The sequence below is a fragment of the Phaethon aethereus genome (genome assembly GCF_964289735.1).
Source record: "Phaethon aethereus genome assembly, chromosome: 3".
Lineage (NCBI taxonomy): Eukaryota > Metazoa > Chordata > Aves > Phaethontiformes > Phaethontidae > Phaethon > Phaethon aethereus.
In genome coordinates, this window is record NC_138576.1 from 37,853,169 (window position 1) to 37,873,950 (window position 20,782).

The 20,782-nt window shown below is 40.8% G+C and overlaps 1 protein-coding gene across 1 annotated transcript in view; it reads right to left on the reverse strand.

Moving 5' to 3' along the window:
* The window catches only part of PHIP (PHIP subunit of CUL4-Ring ligase complex), a gene marked incomplete at its 3' end in the record, with an annotated part of 110,751 nt that extends 94,364 nt beyond the window's left edge, over positions 1-16,387 (reverse strand). The window contains exons 1-6 of the mRNA XM_081997840.1: positions 16,075-16,387; positions 15,878-15,936; positions 15,650-15,679; positions 15,439-15,498; positions 5,015-5,165; positions 4,806-4,904 (exon numbers count right to left, since the gene is read on the reverse strand). Of these exons, the coding sequence (XP_081853966.1) occupies positions 4,806-4,904; positions 5,015-5,165; positions 15,439-15,498; positions 15,650-15,679; positions 15,878-15,936; positions 16,075-16,120 (445 nt within the window). The 5' untranslated portion in view covers positions 16,121-16,387. The remainder of the gene's footprint in view (positions 1-4,805; positions 4,905-5,014; positions 5,166-15,438; positions 15,499-15,649; positions 15,680-15,877; positions 15,937-16,074) is intronic.
* Between the last annotated feature and the right edge of the window lie 4,395 nt (positions 16,388-20,782).

The following is a 20,782-nucleotide window of genomic DNA, read 5'->3' on the forward strand; positions in this document are numbered from 1 at the left end:
CAAATATAGAACCACATTCAGAAGAAACCTGGAAGGACACCTGAAGAATATACTTCACTTACAGCTCTTACCCATATTGAATCAAGTTGCATAACTTGAGAGGCTAGACATACCTCTAATGAATACCCAGGCATTCAGAGGTGTTAAAAGTAGTAAGAGATTGCTAGATTCCTTTCACTCTCAAAGCTACTAAGACTGTATGTATCAAGCACCCAGTTTTGGACTGTCGGAGGTTTCCCCCCCACACACTTCTGTGAAGATGTTGAAGATCAAAAAAGCAGCTTGAATTGACTTCTACCTTCCTACCATTTTTCTATTCAACTTCTGAACTCTATGCAGTACTCCAAGTCTCCTGGCTTACAGAGCCAGTAAAGTGGTTAAGATAGCAATTTGATCAAACTAGAACTTGCCTCTGGGCATTTCATGAAGGTAAAAGTATACTGACTCCTCACTGGAACATTTCTGAAAATATAAACGTTCTATATACATCAAGAATTTTACATGTAATATTAATTTGCTCCATGAAAGTAACTGCCAACCCTTACTAATTCATAGAGGTGGGAGGTGAGATGTTTGAAAAGGCAGAAGGTGAAGAGGAATGAAACCAGCCAGGATAGACCTGGTTTTCCTCACAGAAGCTAGTGTGAGACTGTGTTTTGGATTTGGGATGAGGAACTGTTGATAATGTGCTGATGTTTTGGGTTGTTGCTGAGCCGTCAAGGACAGTCCAGCTTCTTGTGCTGGCCTGCCAGCGAGCAGGCTGGGGGTGCACGGGGAGCTGGGAGGGGACACAGCCGGGACAGCTGACCCAGACTGGCCAAAGAGATATTCCCTACCATACGACGTCATGCCCAGTACATAAACTGGAGTTGGCCGGGGGGCGGAAATCGCTGCTCGGGGACGGGCTGTCGATCACGGGGTGGTGAGCAATTTCTGTATTGGGCCTCACTTGTTCTTGTACATTCCTTTGTTGGTATTATCATTATTGTTCCCTTCTTTCTTTCTGTCCTATTAAACCGTGTTTATCTCAACCCACGAGGTTTTTCCTAATTCTCTCCCCCGTCCCACTGCGGGAGGGGGAGTGAGCGAGCGGCTGCGTGGTGCTTAGTTGCCGGCTGGGGCTAAACCACGACAGCTATACAACCTCAAGCATTTAAAAACTGTTCCCAGACTTCAGCGCAATCCCACTTGTTTCCACTATATATTTATTCAGTTTTTATTTCACTCAAAGTATAAGTACCATAAGACTTCTATAGTACGTTTCTTCTTGCATAACAAGAATCATTCATTTACTTTCGTTTAATTCACTTTAGACTTAAATAACAGTGTAACAAGATGTTACTTTTACACAGGTCCTTTACCACAAGGTAGTATTTTCTTTTAGTTTCTTACTATAATTAAGAGAATAACATAGTACTTTGTGTAACTATTAGGTTAGCTTTTAGGCCTAAAGTATTTATTTGTAAAAACAGACATCTACACCACTTTCAGAACCTCATATTCTCTTTACAGCCAAAAAAGCAGCATCATTTAATAAAGAAACTGTGAGAAAAGTACAAAATGCCTCAGAACTTTTCTTGAGGTAGACTACTCAGCAAGACCATAAAATACTATTTTTGAAAGGCAGGTATATTCACTGGTCAGGAAAAACATTCTTGTGTTGTCTGAGCCAAAACAGCCAGTGTCATGCAGGTGTTCACACCCGAGTGACCAGCTTCTCCAAGAGCTCTCAAAAGCATCCTGTGCTTTTTCAGCAGTTCATGAAAATTACTGAAAAAAAAAAAGTTATTTTTCTGTTTCTGCATCCAAGACGACAGGACCTTTAACAAAACAACTTAGCATATGACATAGCTCTTTTTGTTCTTAATTAAGCACTTCAGCAATTTTTTGAGATGTACTGCAGAAGTGATATCAACCAGACAAAGATTATTCCATATTGAAGTTTTGTTTCTCTTTATTATGTTCTACAGACATTCTGTAGTTTTCTGGAGAAGTATGTGTTTGTACAGATGTATTTTAATTGCATATAAGACCTCTACCTACACGGCAGCTGGCACAACGTCCACAAAAATTCTAAAGAATATCCCATCAGTGTCATAATTTGATTGGTTCATCAGGATAGGAAACAAATTAGTATTTCTGTATGTTCAGTGAAATGTAAATTAAGTTTTCCTGCACAAGATAGAAAGACTTCAGCATCTTTCCTGTTCCTCAACCATTAGTAGGTTCTCCAGCTGAAAAACATAGAGCCTGAAGAATAACAGGTTCCAATTTTATTTTGTGTTGGGCAAATACATAAAATACAGCCTTCCCAGGGGAAAATGGAGAAGGTATTTAAGGAAACAGAACAAAGTTTTCTAGTTCAATTTATAAAAAGCATCATTCCAGTTCATGATTTCACTGAGAGGATCAGACTAGAGTAGGATAAATCAAAAACAAATGCTTTAACACAGAGCTCTGAATCAGATATCCAAAAAATCCAAATACACTTCACAGTTGAGAAGATTCAGTTGCCAGCACTTATTTCAATGTTTGGAAAACGAAATTATTGGTCATGAAGAAAGTGGTATGTTGAAATAAGTGTAATTTTGCAAATATTCAGTGCTGTGCAAAAGGTTCAATAAAAATAACATTTATTTAGAAAGCCTCACTTGTTCTTCCCTAAAAAGAGCCTGAAAGTTATTTTTCTTAACATTTAATTCCGCTACCACAGCAACTCTACAACTTCCTTTGAACTCCAGCTGCTATGGATTTCATGCAACGGTCTTTCTCCTTTCAATAACTATATGCCATTGAGCAGCCTACAGTACAATGCAAACCAGTCCTGTCACTCTGATTTCGCCAACTTGTTTTAAAAATGTATTCCCAAGTAAAGGAAAAGGTAAGGCAACCACTAAAGAAATCTTAGCTATTAGAAAGCTCAGTCCTCCGCTCACCTTGCAGAAATAGCTGCTAATCTAGGCAAGATTTTCCAAGTTTACCATCTTCAAGCCAACACACAGCCACTCAAAAGGGGAATTACTCTACTTGGCAACAAATATTTTCTCGCCCATACCTAGAGCACAACATAGAAACAATTCTCTACATGAATACCAAAATAGTAGCTCTAAACAAAACACATTGAACAAATGCAGGTGCTACATGAGGGTTTAAATGAATCACCTCTGACCAATACACAAACTACCTAAGGAGGGTCTGAAAACTTAGCTTTAAAAACACAGCAAAACCATGTTCTCCTCCTGTATTCCAAGCATCTACAGGAACACCAGGGAAAGCATGCAACTTGCACTTTAAAATGGAAGACCTACTAGGACACCAAACACTGCAGTCTGACCAAGTCAAAATTGGCTGTGTCCAACCTAAGAGCTTCTTAGCTGTAGCATGCTTCTGCTTCAGCTGTTAGGAGAGAACCGTAATTCTCTGGGTAAAGTGTAATGGTATGCATTTTGAGATTTGATTTTGAGTTTCTTCAACATTAGAAATAATACAAATAGCCCAAATTAAGCTCTCCATTTTTTATATATATATATATATGTGTGTGTGTGTATATATATATATATCATGCCCCAGTTCATAGAAAACTTAGAGGCTACCAATAGCCTCCAAAAGGAGTTTCGAGATTGAGAAACTTTAATGGCAAGTTACCTCATTACAAATGCCTCTGTTCTGAAAAGCACCTGGCTATATATTTGTATGTTGTTACTCCTTAGTTCCCCCCAATACATCTTCAGTCTTCTCTCTTTTGCCAAGAGAGAAACCTTAGTCTTTGCAGCAGCTGCACCTGAACAGGAACCAATCAATTGGATATTCTCTTCCCACTCTCATCCAACATTGCACATCTATCTGCAACCACCATTTTGGTATAAAACACTACTGTTTTGATATAATACACGCTGGCAACTCCGTCTTAACTATTCCCCCTTCCCTGGACATCAAGCAGAGAAAGATGAAAAGACACAAATGATTTTGCACATTTTCCTATCCATGACAAAAATAAGGATGCTCCTTAAAGAATCTCCTAAAATACCACACATCTTGATTCTCCTAGCAATTAAAAAACATGTATCTTCTTGTTAAAAGGTTGAAAGCTAACAAATGTATTTTAATAACCATATGAGAGCTTGAAAACAATAACTAGAAAGAAAAAAAGAAAAAGAATACATCTGACCTCCAGCTTCTCAGTTTTTCAATGGTACAGACAGCACATGCATGCTTCATGATATAGCATAGCAAACTTGGGGTAGGTGACCTTTCCAGGTCCCTTCCAACCCAAACTATTTTATGATTCTGTGAAACTGAAGCACAGCTACAAACTTACTAAATGAACCAGAGAACAGAAAGAGTAACTTCTACAAGACACTGAAATCTTTCCAAAGGAAACCATTAAGAGTCCATGTGACTTAGTCTCCCCAACAATGCGTGCAGGCCATGCTGTTCTCGTTTTAAGTTGTTCTATAGTACTAATTATTTATCTACTGACAGCTTTACGGCATCTTTAAGAATAAGAGTTTTATTTGTACATATTCACTGTTGAAATATGTTTTATTCCACTCCATACTTCAAAAAACAAAATTAGCTTCAAAACAGAATTAGTATATGAATTCACAATACACAATTTTCGCCCACATACAAACTTGTAAATACAACAACACAACATCTTAATAAAAATAATAGTAAAGGTAAGGTATATGAAACAAACAAGGACAAATATAAACAGAACTACTACTTAGTTCTCATCATCACAATAATCAATCACCCTGGAAGTCAGGTATTACAATGGCATTGCCAGAATAAAATTGACTTACCTATACTAGGTGGACTGCCATAATTTACAGGGGACTCTGGAGGCCTCCCACAATGCAGTGCAGCAAGAGCAGATCCCTTCCATACAACATGTTTGCAACCTGTTTCAAAAGAATTACAGAAAAAATGCAGGCAAGCATGTTTTCACGCAAAAATGCAGTAAAGGCATGAAATATCAAGAACTCTCAGAATTCTCATAAAATTTTCATACTTTTGTTTGTACGAAGCAAAGACTGTCTGCCAGCTCCTAATAACGTCTGCACTCCAGGGACACTTTGGGGAATTTCTTGCTCTAGAAGTGGTCCAAGTCGATGGCATATTTGAAGCAAGTGATCAGGTGCCAAGTGTCTGTAATATTTCACCTATTATATTAAAGAGCAAACAAAACATGATAAAGAATATAATATTTTTGAAGAATTACTGGTTTATTTTTTTTCCCAGATCATTACACCAATTCGTAAGAAAATTATAGTATATTAAGCATAAAAACAAATAATGACCTTTAAGCACAGTAATTCATTCCAGCTGGTCCTAATTAATTCTTCCATTCAGCACATACCCCTTTGTGCAGAGAACTGTTGGTATTTACCACTTTCTGACTTTAAGGCACAGTTGGACACAGACTAATAAGCTCCTTTATAATCACAGTGAAATATATAAAGTATATATTCAGTATTATAGTTAAATAGTGGTCTGGTCAATTTAAGTTACTGTAGGATAAAGATGAGACAAAGATTGCAAGGACAGCAATATTTACAGAATTCATGGAAGCTTCACATATACTAAATAAATAACATAGCTTTGTAGAAGACAATGCAAAAACATTCTGCCTCAACTCCCCTAAGTTACAAGACCCTGTTGAAGCTCCACAATTGGGTATTCTTCTTCCCACATCTAAAACTTCTAAACAAAAATTTTGGCTTAAGTAATTCAACTGTCAAATTAGTATACGTAGTCTTCTACCAGGCTACAAACATGACTAGTTTTTGTAACTGCTCATAGTTTACAACTGCACAGTGCCAGAACAAGCTCCTACTATCAGCAACAGATCTTCTCACCACTTGATTGTAGCAATGTTGAACCAGTATTAATGACCGCCCAGACAAAACCAGCTCACTCTTTCGAACTACTATAATTCTAGACCAGAAGATCACCTTATGTAACAAGGGAAAAAAAAGCTTCGAAATGTGTATGTGACAGCAGTAAAATCCTATTACCATAAAGCATTCTGTTAAGAAATAGCATTTTTAAAAACGCGTACGCTATTGTCAGCTTAGAGTATAACGAAGAAAAAAATAATAAAACTAAGAGGGATGATAGAAACTCAGTTTTCTTCAGTTCTTGTACAGGATTTGGCGTGTAGTAGTTTTATCCTTCGTACAGCCTGAAATATGTCTTCACAGTTTTACTTTGCAGAAGGAAAAAAAGATAGTAAAAAAAGTACTGCAGTAAAAGCTTGTGATGTTTTGTTATTCCACAACTAGAGAAGGCCGTGACTGACACTTTAGGCAGAATGATGCTACTGTATTACACCCAAGTAACAGGAATATACCCCATTCTTCATCCAGTGCGCTCCTATCTTGCTGACACACTGTAATCGCTTCATCTACTCTAGCAGTTTGTTAATAGAAAGAGTACTGATGTCTGAAACGGCCTTGCTTGCACCAGTTAATTCCCACCACCAACAACACAACCTTCTACGGAAGGAGGAAAAGTTTTCTCTCTTGCTCCTGTCCTGCTTTGACCCTGGCCAGCAGCTCAGCCCCATGCAGCTGCCCATTCACTCCCTGCCGTCCAGTGGGATGGGGGAGAAAATCAGAAGGGTAAAAGAGCGAAAACTCATGGCTTGAGATAAAGACAGTTTAATAGGTAATGCAAAAACTGCAAGGCAAGCAAAGCACAATAAGGAATTCATTCACTGCTTCCTATTGGTGGGCAAATTTTAGCTGTTTCCAGGAAAGTAGGGCTTTCCTTCTTTGAATTACATGACATTTGTAGAAACTGCAAACTGTCTGAATTTGACTGCCTTGAAGTTAAATGACTTACAAAATCCACACCAGCTAATAACAGAAAAAGGTTTTTCTTTAAAACATATTAGAGATTATATCTTTTTATATAAAGTTACAGTTGATTGTACTGTAAATGACTAAATTAATGTTCATTTAAAATCACTAAATTTCATGTGATCAGACAGGCACCCTGTTAGAAGGGTGGCAAAAAATAACCCACTGAATTCAGAACTTGCTATTCTGATTCATTTTTCTTACCAGTAACATGCAAATAAAACTTTCTTTTTCCTACTTAAAGGAGGCATCATAGTCAAATCACATGCGTGAGAGTCCTAAAATATCAGAATAGCCGTAAGTAGTGACAAAGCTCTAAGTACAGTTTCTGCCATCACCAGCCCTGATCCATTTCCTTAGCTTTTGTTCTCCTTCGCTACTGTCAAACTGAGTGCAAAAACTTAACAAATACTGCCCTTTGTATAATTCTATCTGAAACCAGACTTCATGCCTGCAGAATCTGAACTTGTCTCTCAAAGAGGTAATTAATAATTAGTGATTTTTTTGTTTAACCACAAACATTAGACTACATATACAATACAGTTGTCATTTTATCCTGCTCAAGACCCTTCAGTTTTACACATCCTTACAAATGCATAAAATCTAAAGTAAATGAAGCAAATCGGCTTTGACACATTCAAAAACTACAGCTAGCTGGTATTTTGAGTCATACCTCTCATGATCTGTCATAAGCCGTGCGTTCACTTTTTTATTTTAGCAGAAACTAGGTAGGCTCAACTCCTCATGCAGTTTTTGAAGCAAATGTTTTGAAAAGGGTGCTCTGTTTGTATTATTCTTGATCATACTTATTAAATACCTTAATATATACCTTACACCCACACTATAGTCTCTCCTCATTTAAGACCTTCTGCACAACATTTGCCTGAGTAATCACTGTTCACTGCTACGCAGCATTCACAACCAGCTCATTAACAAACCAATTCAACAATAATAAGCGAGCTGTACACTTTAAAAAGTGACACTGGCCATCTAAACACTTGTCAGTTCCAAAAAGTTTATAAAACTACTTCATGGACTATACACTGTCAACATTTAGCTCTCATCTTCCCATATAAGACTAAAGCACACACAAGAAACTTTTAAAAATAAAAAAGTAAGCTTCATTTCACTGTACAATCTGCTAGGGAAAAACCCTCTTATTTGATTATAGGTTTTATTTGGACTTAACTGCTTTCCCTTTTTCTCCCTCTACGAAGAAAGAAATGGTGGAACCTAAATCATTTATTAAAAGCAGGCTATTAAGTAAGTTTTTTCCAGGTGAAGTACTTTCTTCTCCATCAGAATAATATTCTTTTAACAATCTTAAAGGAGTATTTCAGTTGAAAGGGACCTACAATGATCATCATCTAGTTCAACTGCCTGACCAGGTCAGGTCTGACCAAAAGTTAAAGCATATTATGAAGGGCACTGTCCAAATGCCTCTTAAACACTGACAGGCTTGGAGCATCGACCACGTCTCTAGGAAGCCTGGTCCAGTGCCAATTTGTATGTGTGACTATTGGCATTACAGTAGAAGTCACAAATAAAAGTAGGTAACAGAAATTCACCTTAGTCCCAATTCCTCCCTTCTGAAAAAGGAAAAACCAAAAAAAATTCACAGAAAAAAGAACAATCACCTGGTAGCAACAACTCGAGAAAGGACAAGGTAAGGAAGTTTGTTCAATATATTAAATGACAGGGAGTGACCTGAAAGCTGAAATTATTCATACTGTTCTAAGTTGCAGCCTACCAGGAGACAATTCTTACCATCCTGTGTCCTCCCCTTGAAACAAATAACAACAATAAAAAACCTGTCAAAAGTACTTTCAAGTCAAATTTAAGAGACAAAAAAAGAAAAAAAAATTTCTAAAAAAGACACTTTACAAGCTTTGTCAGAAACAGAAAAACTCATGGCAACTCAACAGAATGATGGAAATTTGTCTTGGTATCAGTCTCGGAATCCAACAGGAAAAAATAAAAGCAAAAGGAAAAAAAAAACCCCAGATGTACAAGTATTTAAAAAGCATACAGCTCTAAATTAAAAGTGAAAACTGGACTCCACAAACAGTAATTTTAAAATTTTATGCCAAAACTGTGATGGCAAGCAGCATATAAACAGCACAGATTTTTTCCCTGCCAGTCCCATGTAGCTGAAATTCTAGCTGGTTTCTTTACTCCTATTAGGCTTTCTGCAACACCTAGTTCTCTTTTCTTCCAACAGAAATGCACAGAAGATACACTTTTGTAAGTGTAATAATGAACTCCCGTTTTGTTCAAATAGACTTTTCACACAAGACAAGTTAATAACATTTCTTAAAACATTGCTGTAATAAAAACCAGAAGTCTGTTAGCCAGTACAAAATTTTCAGATCTGAAGCATAAACAGCGTTTTCTAGAAAATAAGAAGCAGCATTACCCTCAACTTCACCCTTTACCTAAAAACCCACAACTTTATTTATTCCAAACAAACAGCATGGGAATACACAAAAGGCAGCTACACAGCTATTTGGACTAACGTTCATACCTTTATTACCTTTGAAATAGACCTAAGTGCTTCTATTTTCATTCTGCATGACTCTGCAGAATAATTCAGCATCAGAATCACAATGAATGCATCGACAGAAGCATGATTTGACCTAGACTCTTTAGTTAAATCTGTAATACATAATGCAGTTATTTGCTGCCAGTGTTTTAGACATCAAGTAAAACACGACCCTATTCTGGATTCTGCTCTAAGCACTATGCATACTGAAACATTCTCCGAAGTACTGTTGTTGGGGTTTTCCCCCCCATGCTAACAGTTAACATGCTTAGCTACAAGTCTGACTGTAAATATCTTTCAGAAAAACATACTTCTACGCAAGGACATTTAACAACAAAATCTAAGTCAGTCAGCTACCTATATTTCAAGATGTGAGAGCTCAATCTTACTAATTCCAGCAGCTATCCCAGCTTTAACTATTCTGCTATGGAACATATTACCCAAAACAACCTCCAAATTGAATTACAGTAATTGTACTGTATCAGACCATCAATCTAACCAAGTACGCTGTACCACCAACCACTGCCTTATCACTTCAAAATTAGGAATTGCAATAAAGTGCAATTACTTTTCTCTGAAGCATTCTCATTCTCTTTTTTTTTTTTTTTCCGGAGGGTGTTGAGGGGTAGGCAACGGACAACAGGGGAGGGAGAATGGGAGAATTAACTATTTTCCCTGAAGCGTGTTTATTTCCCATGTACTTTCTAATTGTGCTTAAACTAAAAATGTATGAATACTTAGCCACCACTTCCTATAGGAATGCCTATTATTTTAATGTAAGATTACTTTTTCTCTAATGAAACAGATCTATATGAAACCAGCCATCCCAAGAACACACTAGTTTTTCAACTAGTTAATGCTTTTAATAGGTGTGGGGCCAGAACAGACAAAAAGCCTTAGTACAAACAGACTGCTGCAAGCTGGCTACTTACCACATGAGAAGCTATGAATTGTAGTAGCATTTTCAGCCTTATGGACTAAGACATTCAACTATATCATTACTACCTATACCTATTTGCCTATCTTAAATTCACTGATAAAGTTTTGTGGTTTTGGAGTGGGGGTGTCTTTTGTTTTAATAAAAGGTACATCTTAGAAACTTGGTATTACTCTTTAGCCCATCTCTCATCAGTGTTTCTTAGTCCCAGTTTGAAAGAACTAGCACAACACAGTTGACTTAGTAACTCCTCTTGACTACGTGTGGAACAAACAAATGTGTGGTACTTCACATAATGAACAAGAGTTCCTCCACATGAAAATATAATAGTTTGAACAGACTCCACCAACACCTAAATACCCAGCTATGGTAATCATCCGTAGAACAGTAATGCTTGTCTTTTAGAACTAAAAGGAAATCATTCAAGTTGATGTATGTCCAACAGAAGCACTGATAGTGAGACCAAAAACACTGCTAAGCATTGAAATCATTTCACAGGTTTTCTTACCTCCAGTGCCAAGTCTTTCAGACCACCTTCCAAAACACTGCACAGACTTTCCCCAGAATACTGTTAGTAACAAAAACTAGATGATGATGCAGTGTTCCGATTCAACGCGTTTTATTTTTGCTTCCTATTTCTTTGACTACCTTTACAGCACAAGATCTCCTGAAGAAACAAACCACTTGGTTACTTATTAAGAAACAGAATTATTAAACAGTAACCACAACACTGCCTGAAAGACTTTACTATGTTGGGTATTATACAAACAATGAAATACAGTGTCAATGTACTTAGTGTCCCAGTCCCACAGACACTCTTTGTAACTTCATGTACCTTTGCATAACCAAAACAACAGTGGGATGGCCTGAAAACAAGAGTTTTGTCATTTTCACTTTAAATCACATTTACTAATTGTGGACAGGGGAAGAGGAAGGCACAAACGTTAGCAAAATAGTAATAAACAGTTCCTGAGAAGGCATACTGCCTACTAAACCCATGGCACCGTCTTCCTACTTGATATCTGAATTCCCTGCCTTCTCCCTCCTCAGCCACCACCACTATGAATAAAATTCTAATTCAACACAGAAAATGACAGTTACGTGAATATTTTACACAACAAAAAGGAAGTTGACACAATGGTTGTAGTCATATGCACTATGATGCTTGTGCCCTAGATGACCTTAAAAAGAGAAAAAAAAAAAAAGCAAACAAACGAAAAACCAACCACCCTCTACAGTAGCTCTACCTTGTTGCGCTGAATCCTAACAGTTGGCTTCATGTAGCTGTAAGTCCATTTTGCTCCCAAAAGGAGCAAGTCCAACACACTCCCCAAGCCCTCCACAAGCACTCCTATCATCTCCCCTCATGATGGTGCTAGGACCCATGTTGCTGAGCACGAAAGGAGAGCTGAACCGCCTGAAAATTCTGATTTTTGTGCCGTTGATTTTTCAGACGGTTCAGCTCCCTTATCCAACTGATGTTTGGATGAGCACTCGTGCCTTTATAGAGGATTGGAGCAGACATGCCTAGCTTTCATACACAGCATACAATTAGCACAGCTACACCCGTAGGGAAAGTACAACATGAAAAATCAATTACCCTGGAGACAAATGATGCACCATGGCTTGTTCACATGTCAAGGCCCTAACAAAGGTGTTTAAAGTCTAACTACACAACACTTAGAAGACATATTTAACCACAACCTATAAACAGTTCACAAGGCTGCCTTGCTCTGCTGAAGTGAGCTGTTAACTCTTAAAACGTCTCAATTTTCTGTCCCTCATCCTAAAAAATCCTCAGGCTTTCAACATAAACCCGAGATATGTTTACTGAAGAGTCTCACCGGCCTTGGTACAGCTAGGTTGAAAGTGGCCTAACAGGGAACTCAGTTCTCAGAAAGTCGTTGGTTATAGCACAAATAGAAATCTTAACACTGACGACATAAAAACGAGATTGGCACACTGAAATAAAAGACCACTCTCAAAGCAAGATTCAGGTGGCTTATACCACAAATGGTGACTGTAGAAAAAATATAATACAGAAATATTTGAATACAAGAGAAATCACTGAAGAATATAAAACACAGTAATGGCATTTCTGAACTCATCTATTTTCCTGCAGCATTACAAGCCTGCACAGCATGGTGTTAGGTTATAAGAAAATGAAACATTTGCTTTCACTGACCAAACAGAAAAATGAAAGCAATTTGCAAGATGAAAATTGCACTGGATTGAACGTTATTTGCACAAATTAGGTTACAGAAACAAAATATTTAAGGCTGTGATTTTCAGTCTAATAACAGAAAGTTAACTCTAATAAGAATTCCCAAATAAACGTTTTCAAAAATGAAGACAAAACCAGCAGTATCATCATGTCTTGAACAGATAACCACTTAAAAAGATGTATAATAAAAGGCATGATATTGCAAATGACAACACAGAAGCCTGGGATTAAATTCCATCCACTGTTACACATAGCCTTTATTCCCTCCTAGAGCAAGACAGACATCTAACACTACATTTACTGTTATTTCTATTTCTGAGCTTTTCTCCCTTCAGCCCCTTCTATGAAGTTTAGTGAAAGCTCAAGGCATTCAAGTCTGAGAAGTGGTACCAACAGGTGACAAAGCGTGCCTTCTTCAGAAAGAAGAGTGAGCATCTTAAAGCTGGATTTTTTTAAATGAAAAAAAATGAAGAAACGGAAGGTTAGCTCATCATCAGCCTCTAACTCAAAAGCTAAAGACTCCTGGGTTTGAGATAAACAAGTTTTTGTTTAAATGAAACAAGACATTGAAAAAAACCACTTTGTCTTCTATGAAATGTGTCACACTGCAAATATACTTCTATGCCAGCTTCACAAGCCTAAAATGTCAAGTAATACAAAGTTCACACACCTTTGACAATTGAAGCAAGAGCAGACAGATGGACAGAAGCATCAAGAACAAAGTAACCAATTTCTTCCCCCCAACACCTAGGTAGGGACAAGGTGGAAAAGGGCATATAAATGTTTATCGGCAAGTCTAAGAAAACTCTGTTAGGGACACAAGACTAGGAAAAGAGAAAGGACCTAGTCGGCATCACATCTCCACATAGATGTATCCAGGATAAAGTCAAAATTTTGAGGAAGTACATCTTATGCCATTACATACCTATTCTGACTAAATTAGCCTTTACCTACATTCCAACAAACAAAAGATGCTTCTTGGAAAGAAGGGTCTGAATTAAGTTATTTCTCATCCAGTCTTCTTACTTCTTAACCTTTAAGATTTCTTTTTCCTCACTTTCTCTTTCCTCACATCCTTTTACATTCTTCTATATGGAAGAACCCCTAATCCATTCTACACCAAGACTACACCTCCAATTCTTTATAAGACAAAAGAGAAAGATTCATGGTAAGTTTTACCAAGCACTTTCTGACCGTTGTCCGAAACGGGCGATATGGCCTTATGGTCTTACAAATAACTAACTTGCACTAGCACAATGTAACATGCAAAAGTATCAGCACTTTGAAATTCCTAGTTTAATTCCTTTATGATCTTTGATTTCAGGAAAATTTAAAAGTATTGGTACATATGAATATGTTTTCAATGAGTTAACTACTATCAATTATTCCACACCACATGCATTAAAATGCCTGGGCTGATCCACCTCTTGCTCCAGAGAAAACCAATGCAGTAAGCAAGCCTGTTTCACCTACAATAAATACCTACGAGACATACCATAACATCTGTAGTATAACTAAAATAATGTATATGCCAATAGCCTTTAACAGACATGTTACAGATGTGAACTGTTCCGTCCCCTTCTGCGTGAGCTGAAAAGTTCTCCACATGTCTAAGCCTCAGAAGTGTTGGGAGTTCAGAACTACTATAAGCAACCAGAAAGCCTGAAGGGAAATCTCACTTTGATGAGCATTACAACAGGGCTTGGTCTTCCGCTGAAATCATATTCAGAAATTCAGAGACTTAAATCATACAACAGTGCACCTGTAATGAACACAATACTAGCAACAAGCTGCTAACAGACGCAATTCAGACATCTTAACTGCTGTTTTCCCAACTACTGTAGTTCACGTGTTAGAAAAAAAAATCCAGGCCCCTCTCTGCTAGCACGAACTACACCACTGCAAGAAATACTTTTTTTCATCACTGTTCTGCACCTAAGATGAAAAGCACACATTGGGAGATTAAATAAGTAAGTAAAAAGGGAATAAATATAAAGTATATTACATATAAACATATATAATTTTTATATAATTATATATAATATACATAGTAAGAAAAAAACCCACAAAAAGCCACGTAAGTCAAATTCGTGATGTGAACGTGGCAAGTCCAGTTATTCCTACACACCAGACATACTTTGCTGTAGACAAAAAACGCAAAGGCATATAACGCACCTTACCAGCATACGCGAGCACACACCGAACCAGGAAGGACACCTCAAACCTCCCCACTCCCCGATGTAGATCCCAACCCAAGTTAACAGAACAGGGAAGGGGAGTGGGGGCGGGAGGAGTACGGAGACACAAAAAAAAAAAAAACAAACTCCTCAGCGCAGCGACCCGGCACCCGTGCTCCCGGTCAAACCTCCCCCGCGGCCGGTCCGGCGGAGGGAGCCTCCGGGGTCCGCGGCGCCGCCGCGGAGCCATTGTGAGCGCGGGCGGCGCGGCGGAGAGCGCCCCCGCCCGCCCGCCCGCCCGCGCTGGCCCCGCCCCGCGCTGCTCCCGCCTGCCCGCACCACGTCCATGACGTAGCTCCGCTTCCAGCCCGGCGAGGCCGGCGCTCTCCCATTAGGGCGCTTGTTGTTATTTACCCCGCGCAGGGGGCACCGCCGGGGCCGCCGCACCCCCCCTCCGGGCCGGGGGAGGAAGAAGGAGGAGGAGGGCAGGGGCCGAGGACGGTTTAAAAAAAAAAAAAATCTCTAAAGGGTTTTTTTTTTAAGTTTGGTGTTTTTTTTTTTTTTTGCGGGAAATTCAATTTTTTTATCGGGCAGCTCAGGGAGAGTGGGGGGGGGGGGGGAAACAACCACAAAAACACAAGACCCAACTTCGCCCGCCGCAGCGCGGTCGCGGCCCTGGCCGCTCCTCTTACCAGGTTCTCGTAGCTCCGGGGATGCTCCTTGCCCGTCCAGTCGGTACGCTTGGGTAGCAGCTAGGGGAGGGAGGAGAGGACGCCCGGTAAGCGGCTCCCCCGCCATCCCCCCGCCCCCGAGGAGCCCCCCAGCAGCGCCGGGATGGGGCGGGGGAGGCGGGAGAGCGAGGGAAGGGGGAGGGAGGCCGCAGGCGGGGCGAGCGCCGCTTACCTCTTTCTCCGCCACTTCTCGGATCAGGACCTGCAGCAACAACAAAAGGGGCGGGGGGGGGGGCGCGATAAGAAAAGGGGGCCGGTTTAAAATAAATAAATAATTAAAATAAAGGAAGAGAAAAAAGGGAGAAAGAGGACAAGGCTGCGAGCGCGCCGCCCGATCCACCGCCCTGCCCGGCCGCCCCCTCCCCGCCAGGCCCGGCGGCGCCATCCATCCTTCCCCTACCTGAGCCGCTTGCTGGCAAGGTCCGTCCTCCAAAAAGCGAGCGATGAGGAAGTAGAGCTCTGAAGGGAGAGGAGAGGCGGTGAGGGCTGGAGCTCGCCCCTTCCCCACCGGCTTTCCTTTCTCTCCCCCCCCCGCCCCCCCCCCCGCCGCTCCCCGCCGCCCCTCTCTAGTTCCCGCTCGGCTCCCCCGGCACTCACCCGCTCGCAGCTCCGCCGTGTGCCTGCTGCCGCCGTCCCCGGACATGGCGAGGCGAAAACCGGGGAGGGGAGGGGGGGAAGGGGGGGGGGGATCGGGCCGCGCTCCCGCGGCAGCGTCGGGGCCCAGCGAAACGCGTCCGCCCGCCCGGTAGCTGTCACTGTTCGTTCACCAGGAAGAGTCTCGGCTCCACCATTCAACCCACGGGCAGGAGGAGGAAACAACAACTCACAGCAACCCGCCGCCAACGCCGCCGCCGCTGCTGCTGCTGCCGCTGCCGCCAGCCAGCGCGAGGGAGCGCGATCCCTCCGCCCGGAGAAAGAGTCCCCTCCTCCTCCGCGCCCCCCTCCTCAGCCCTCCCGGCCCCTCGCGCCGCGCCGCCCCTCCCCCCCCCCCCCGCGCCCCTCAGTCCCCAGCGGCGGAGGGGGCGGCCAGGCGGGGAAGGGGGGAGCCGGATTCCTCTACCCCTTCTCCCGCCCCGCCGCCGCGGCTCCCCCCGCGCCCCGGCGCTGCCCGGCTGAGGGGGAAAAGGGGCGAGGGCGAGCACTACGTGTTTATTAGCGGGCGGGCTCAGGCAGAAGATGTCGGAGCGGCGGCGGCGGGGTGGGCGGGAAGGCGGCGGGCTGGCGGCTGAAAAGCGCTTTCTCTGCGAGGTGCGGGCGGGCGGCCGTAGCGCGGAGGGATACGACGCACGGGGAGGAGGGGCGGCGGCGGAGCAGCGGCTATTCGCGGCGGCGGCGGCTGGAAGTTACCGAGTTTCAGTGTCGCAGAAATGGGAAGCCAGCGAAGCCAAAATGCCCCCGGGGAGCGCGGCCCCGCTGGGGAGGCGGGCTGAGGAAGCCCGGCCCTCCCTGCCGCTCCCCCATCCCCCGTAGCCAGGCCCCTCCCGGGCGCGGGGCTCCGGCGGCCCCGGGCTCCCTCAGAGCCCGTCGGCGGCCTCGGGGCGCCGCGGATTTGGCATCTGCGCGTAAGTGCCGGTGTCACGCGTGGTTGTGTCACCTCCTAGCAGCATTGTGCCCGGGGCCGGGTTCGTGCCGTGGGGCCGGGGGCTGTGGGGAAACCCCACCAAACGCCAGAAACGTGCTTTTCTGCGTTGTTCGGCGGGGCTGCTCGGCTGGGTGCTGCTTGCCGCCGCTGCCACGGGGCGGGGGGGTGAAGGGCTGGCAGGGTACTCAGTTTGGCAACTTTCTTTTAGAAAAAAAACCACTAAAAACCAACCAAAAAACCCATAGAGCTAATAACGATTTTATTCATTGTTCTTGCCACCAACCAAATCAGGCCGGCGGGACCGGGGAATCTTCTGGCTTCTAGGAGCGATAGCAAGAGGAGGAGTGTTGTCAAGGCGAGGACAAGCGAGGGATGGCGGTGCCTGCAACCTATGGCTGAACTGGAGGTAATTCACTAGCGGATCGATAACCTGCCGAAGGTTCCTGAAAGGCTGCAACGTTATACGGAGCCTGATTAGCGATTAAATCATTTTATTTATTTAATGATTGACGAGAGCGAATAAACGTTAGGATTTGTGCGGTAAACTGTTCATTTGCTGCTTACTACAGTCAAAAAAAAGGAAAAGAAAATCAAAAACAAAGCAAACGGCCACTGATAATTACCTTTAAAAAAAAAAATCCGTATCCGATGAGGATGGGGTTTAAAGGAGCATAGTGGTTTGTCGTTATGGTTTGCAGTGCATCTATGCTTTTTCAGGTCGAGCTGGGGCCTTGCAAGAACAAACATGTTTGTGGACAATAAGGATGGCTTTAGCAGGGATCGATGTAAACGGGGGAAGCTGTCATTTTTTAATATTTAATTTGCCCCAATTATTAACTAATGTAACTTGGGAAGCAAAGCCGAAAGTGTGTTTGAAATGATATGGAAACCAGACAAAGAGTATTTTGTGTGTAAAGACCCTGAAGCTCTCAACTACATAACTTTTAACAAAATTCAGTTTAAAACGTATTTCTGTGTAACTGAGGGGAGGCTGAGTTGAGCATTTTTATTCTATGTTTCCAAGGCCCGCGAGCTCGGTGTATGAGCCGACGGCTTGAGCTTTGTGCTTGGCATGGTGAGAAAGCTCGCAGCAGCCACCCTTCTGCTTTATTGCACAAACGTAACCGTGAAAGGTTAGAGAAAGGAGGCTAAAATGTCATATATTTCCATGAAGTCATGTTATCAAAAGCGATAAAAATTAAATTTATATAGCAGATGCCTAGTTGTTCTACATTTTGACATGCAATTACCAAATGTCCTAAAAATCATTAAAATAATAATCTAGCATGTGGTCTGTAATCATTGGGGTAGATGTATTTTGTAGTATAGATTTTTTTTGTTTGTTTAAGAAGTAAAATCGTGCAAACTAGATTTGGTCACTTTATCTGTAGCTACGTTCACTTTATGTATTTAAAAATGTATAAGTGTCTCCCTTCTCCCGGTTTTTATAACGATAACCACTCTGTGTTTCAGTTTTATTTTAAATCCACACTTCAAATAATTGAAATGGCAATGAAATCATATTTACCATCTAATAAAGATTTAAAAAACAAAGTGACTTGGGTCTTTTCTTAACAATGTAAAATATGTACTGTAATAGCTCTCATAGGTGGATCTCACAACAAAGGGCTACATGAATAATGTGATTAACATTTTAATTTCCCTTGATGTTTACATAAAAGAAAGTATACTTACATATGACATCACTAAAACTATAAATCAAGGAATAGAGAAATTTTAACAGTTAAAGAGTCTAAAAGTAGAGGAAGACTGTCCTGAATGTATTGAACTTTCCTGTTCTTTTGGCAACTCATAACTTTTCCTGATGCAGTTTTAAATACAGCCCACAGAATCAAAACGTTCTTGGTGTTTTGACAGTAAAATAAGGATTGTGTCTTTTAATTAATTTTTGTGGAGCACCAAGCAAAATGGAATTGCAGTCCCTGACTTGAGCCTGAGCACTGCAGTACTACAAATAATGTTTAATAAACAGCTTTTACAAACATACATTCCACTTCTTTTTACAGATGAAATCTGATCGGGTTTTTTGTTTATTTGTGGCTGAACATGGAAGTCACACAGGCCACAAGAGAAGATGCAGAATTATTATTGTTTGGTGATGCATGTTAGAATGAGTCTTAAGAATTCCTGCAGCAGTAACAAATAGTCCATTAATTTTTCGGAGATATTTTAAAAGGATTTTTTTTTTCTCCTGTTGCAGTTAAATTGAGGATGTTTTTGTTACACACACAAGTGGAGAAAAATATCCTCATCTCTGAATTTTTACTGTCTTCAGTGTTTTGCTTTCAAATAATTTCTTTTCTTTCATGTGATCTTGCCACATTATCCTTAAGTAAAAATACATCAGTTCTGCTTTGTCAGTGAGAGTTAATGTTTTTTAGGAGATACTTCTACTCTGAAAGGTCTGCATTAAAAAAAAAAGGTAGTAGTAATGAAATTATTTTCCTTTTTCAGCTATAACAATTGTTAGAGTTAAAAAAAATTTCGGATTATTTTAATCTAGTAATTTGATTGTTTTAACATCTGCTAGCTTTACATATTCTTTTTGCAAATGTTGTGTCCTGTTTTATTTTGTGACTTTCAAATGTGAATATTCACACGTTCACTAAAACAATTTTACAAAAAAAGAAAAAATAAAGTTTATTAGATTTTTGCTGTTAAATAAAGCTGATACGTAACACTTAGTTGTATCAGTTACAGACTGATCTCAAGGGTGGTTTGGTTTGGGTTTTTTTTTCCCTGCCTTGGCCTTATTTTTTTTTTCTTCCCCCCCACCCCCAAGTGCTATAAGCACTCTAAGTGTCCAAATACAGGTATGTTAGAATTCTCTTGAATTACTGATTACTTTTGACAGATAAGAATGTAGTTATCTTTGGTTTCTTCTTGATTTTTCTGTATCTTGATAGTTTGGGGGTTTTTTTACCTGATATTTTTTCCTTCATAATTGTTTATGTCAGTTATCAGTATGGTTTAATAGTCTGCAGCCAGAAAGTGCGTTACTTCAAACTTAATGGTGGCAGTTCTTGACGTGAAAAAGGCTTTCTGTTTCTTGTGAAATTTGCTCTTTTCCCTTTCTTTATAGACAAAGGAAAGTATTTAGGGTTTTGTAAATTGTCAAGCTGAACAATGTAGCTAAATATTTGAAGCATGATATTGGCAGGGGGGACATCGGTTGAGAGCAACATAAAGCATCAGCTAAGCTTTCCTCAGATTTGGTTAGTTGTTTTTTTTGGTTGGTGTTTTTTTTGGGGGGGGAGGAGGTTCACCTCAATTGAGAATTATCACCACCAGTTGCTTGCTTTTTTGTGACTGTTGATTCTTACTCTCGAAACCAACCATTAATCTTAGAAAGGCAAGAAGTGAGTGATGGTACTTATGAGGCCAGCAAACTTTTTTTATTATTATCATGTATATTAAATATATGCAGAAAGAGCCAAATGTGCCAAAATACGATAACTATGATGAGTAAATTCCTTCTGCAGTTTTAAAAAATAACCTACAGTTTAACTAAGTAGCTTCACATGAAAATTCTTTTAAAATACTCACTTGTTAATGCTTTGTGCCAAGAATATATTCTTTCTGCACCCTGCATCAGTAATCTACCTGAACTTGCAACTACGGAGCTCCTTACAGAATGCTTAGCTGCTGTGTAGTCTGCCCATATCGGGTATCAAATAGTGAACTGTATGCTTCTATTCTTTC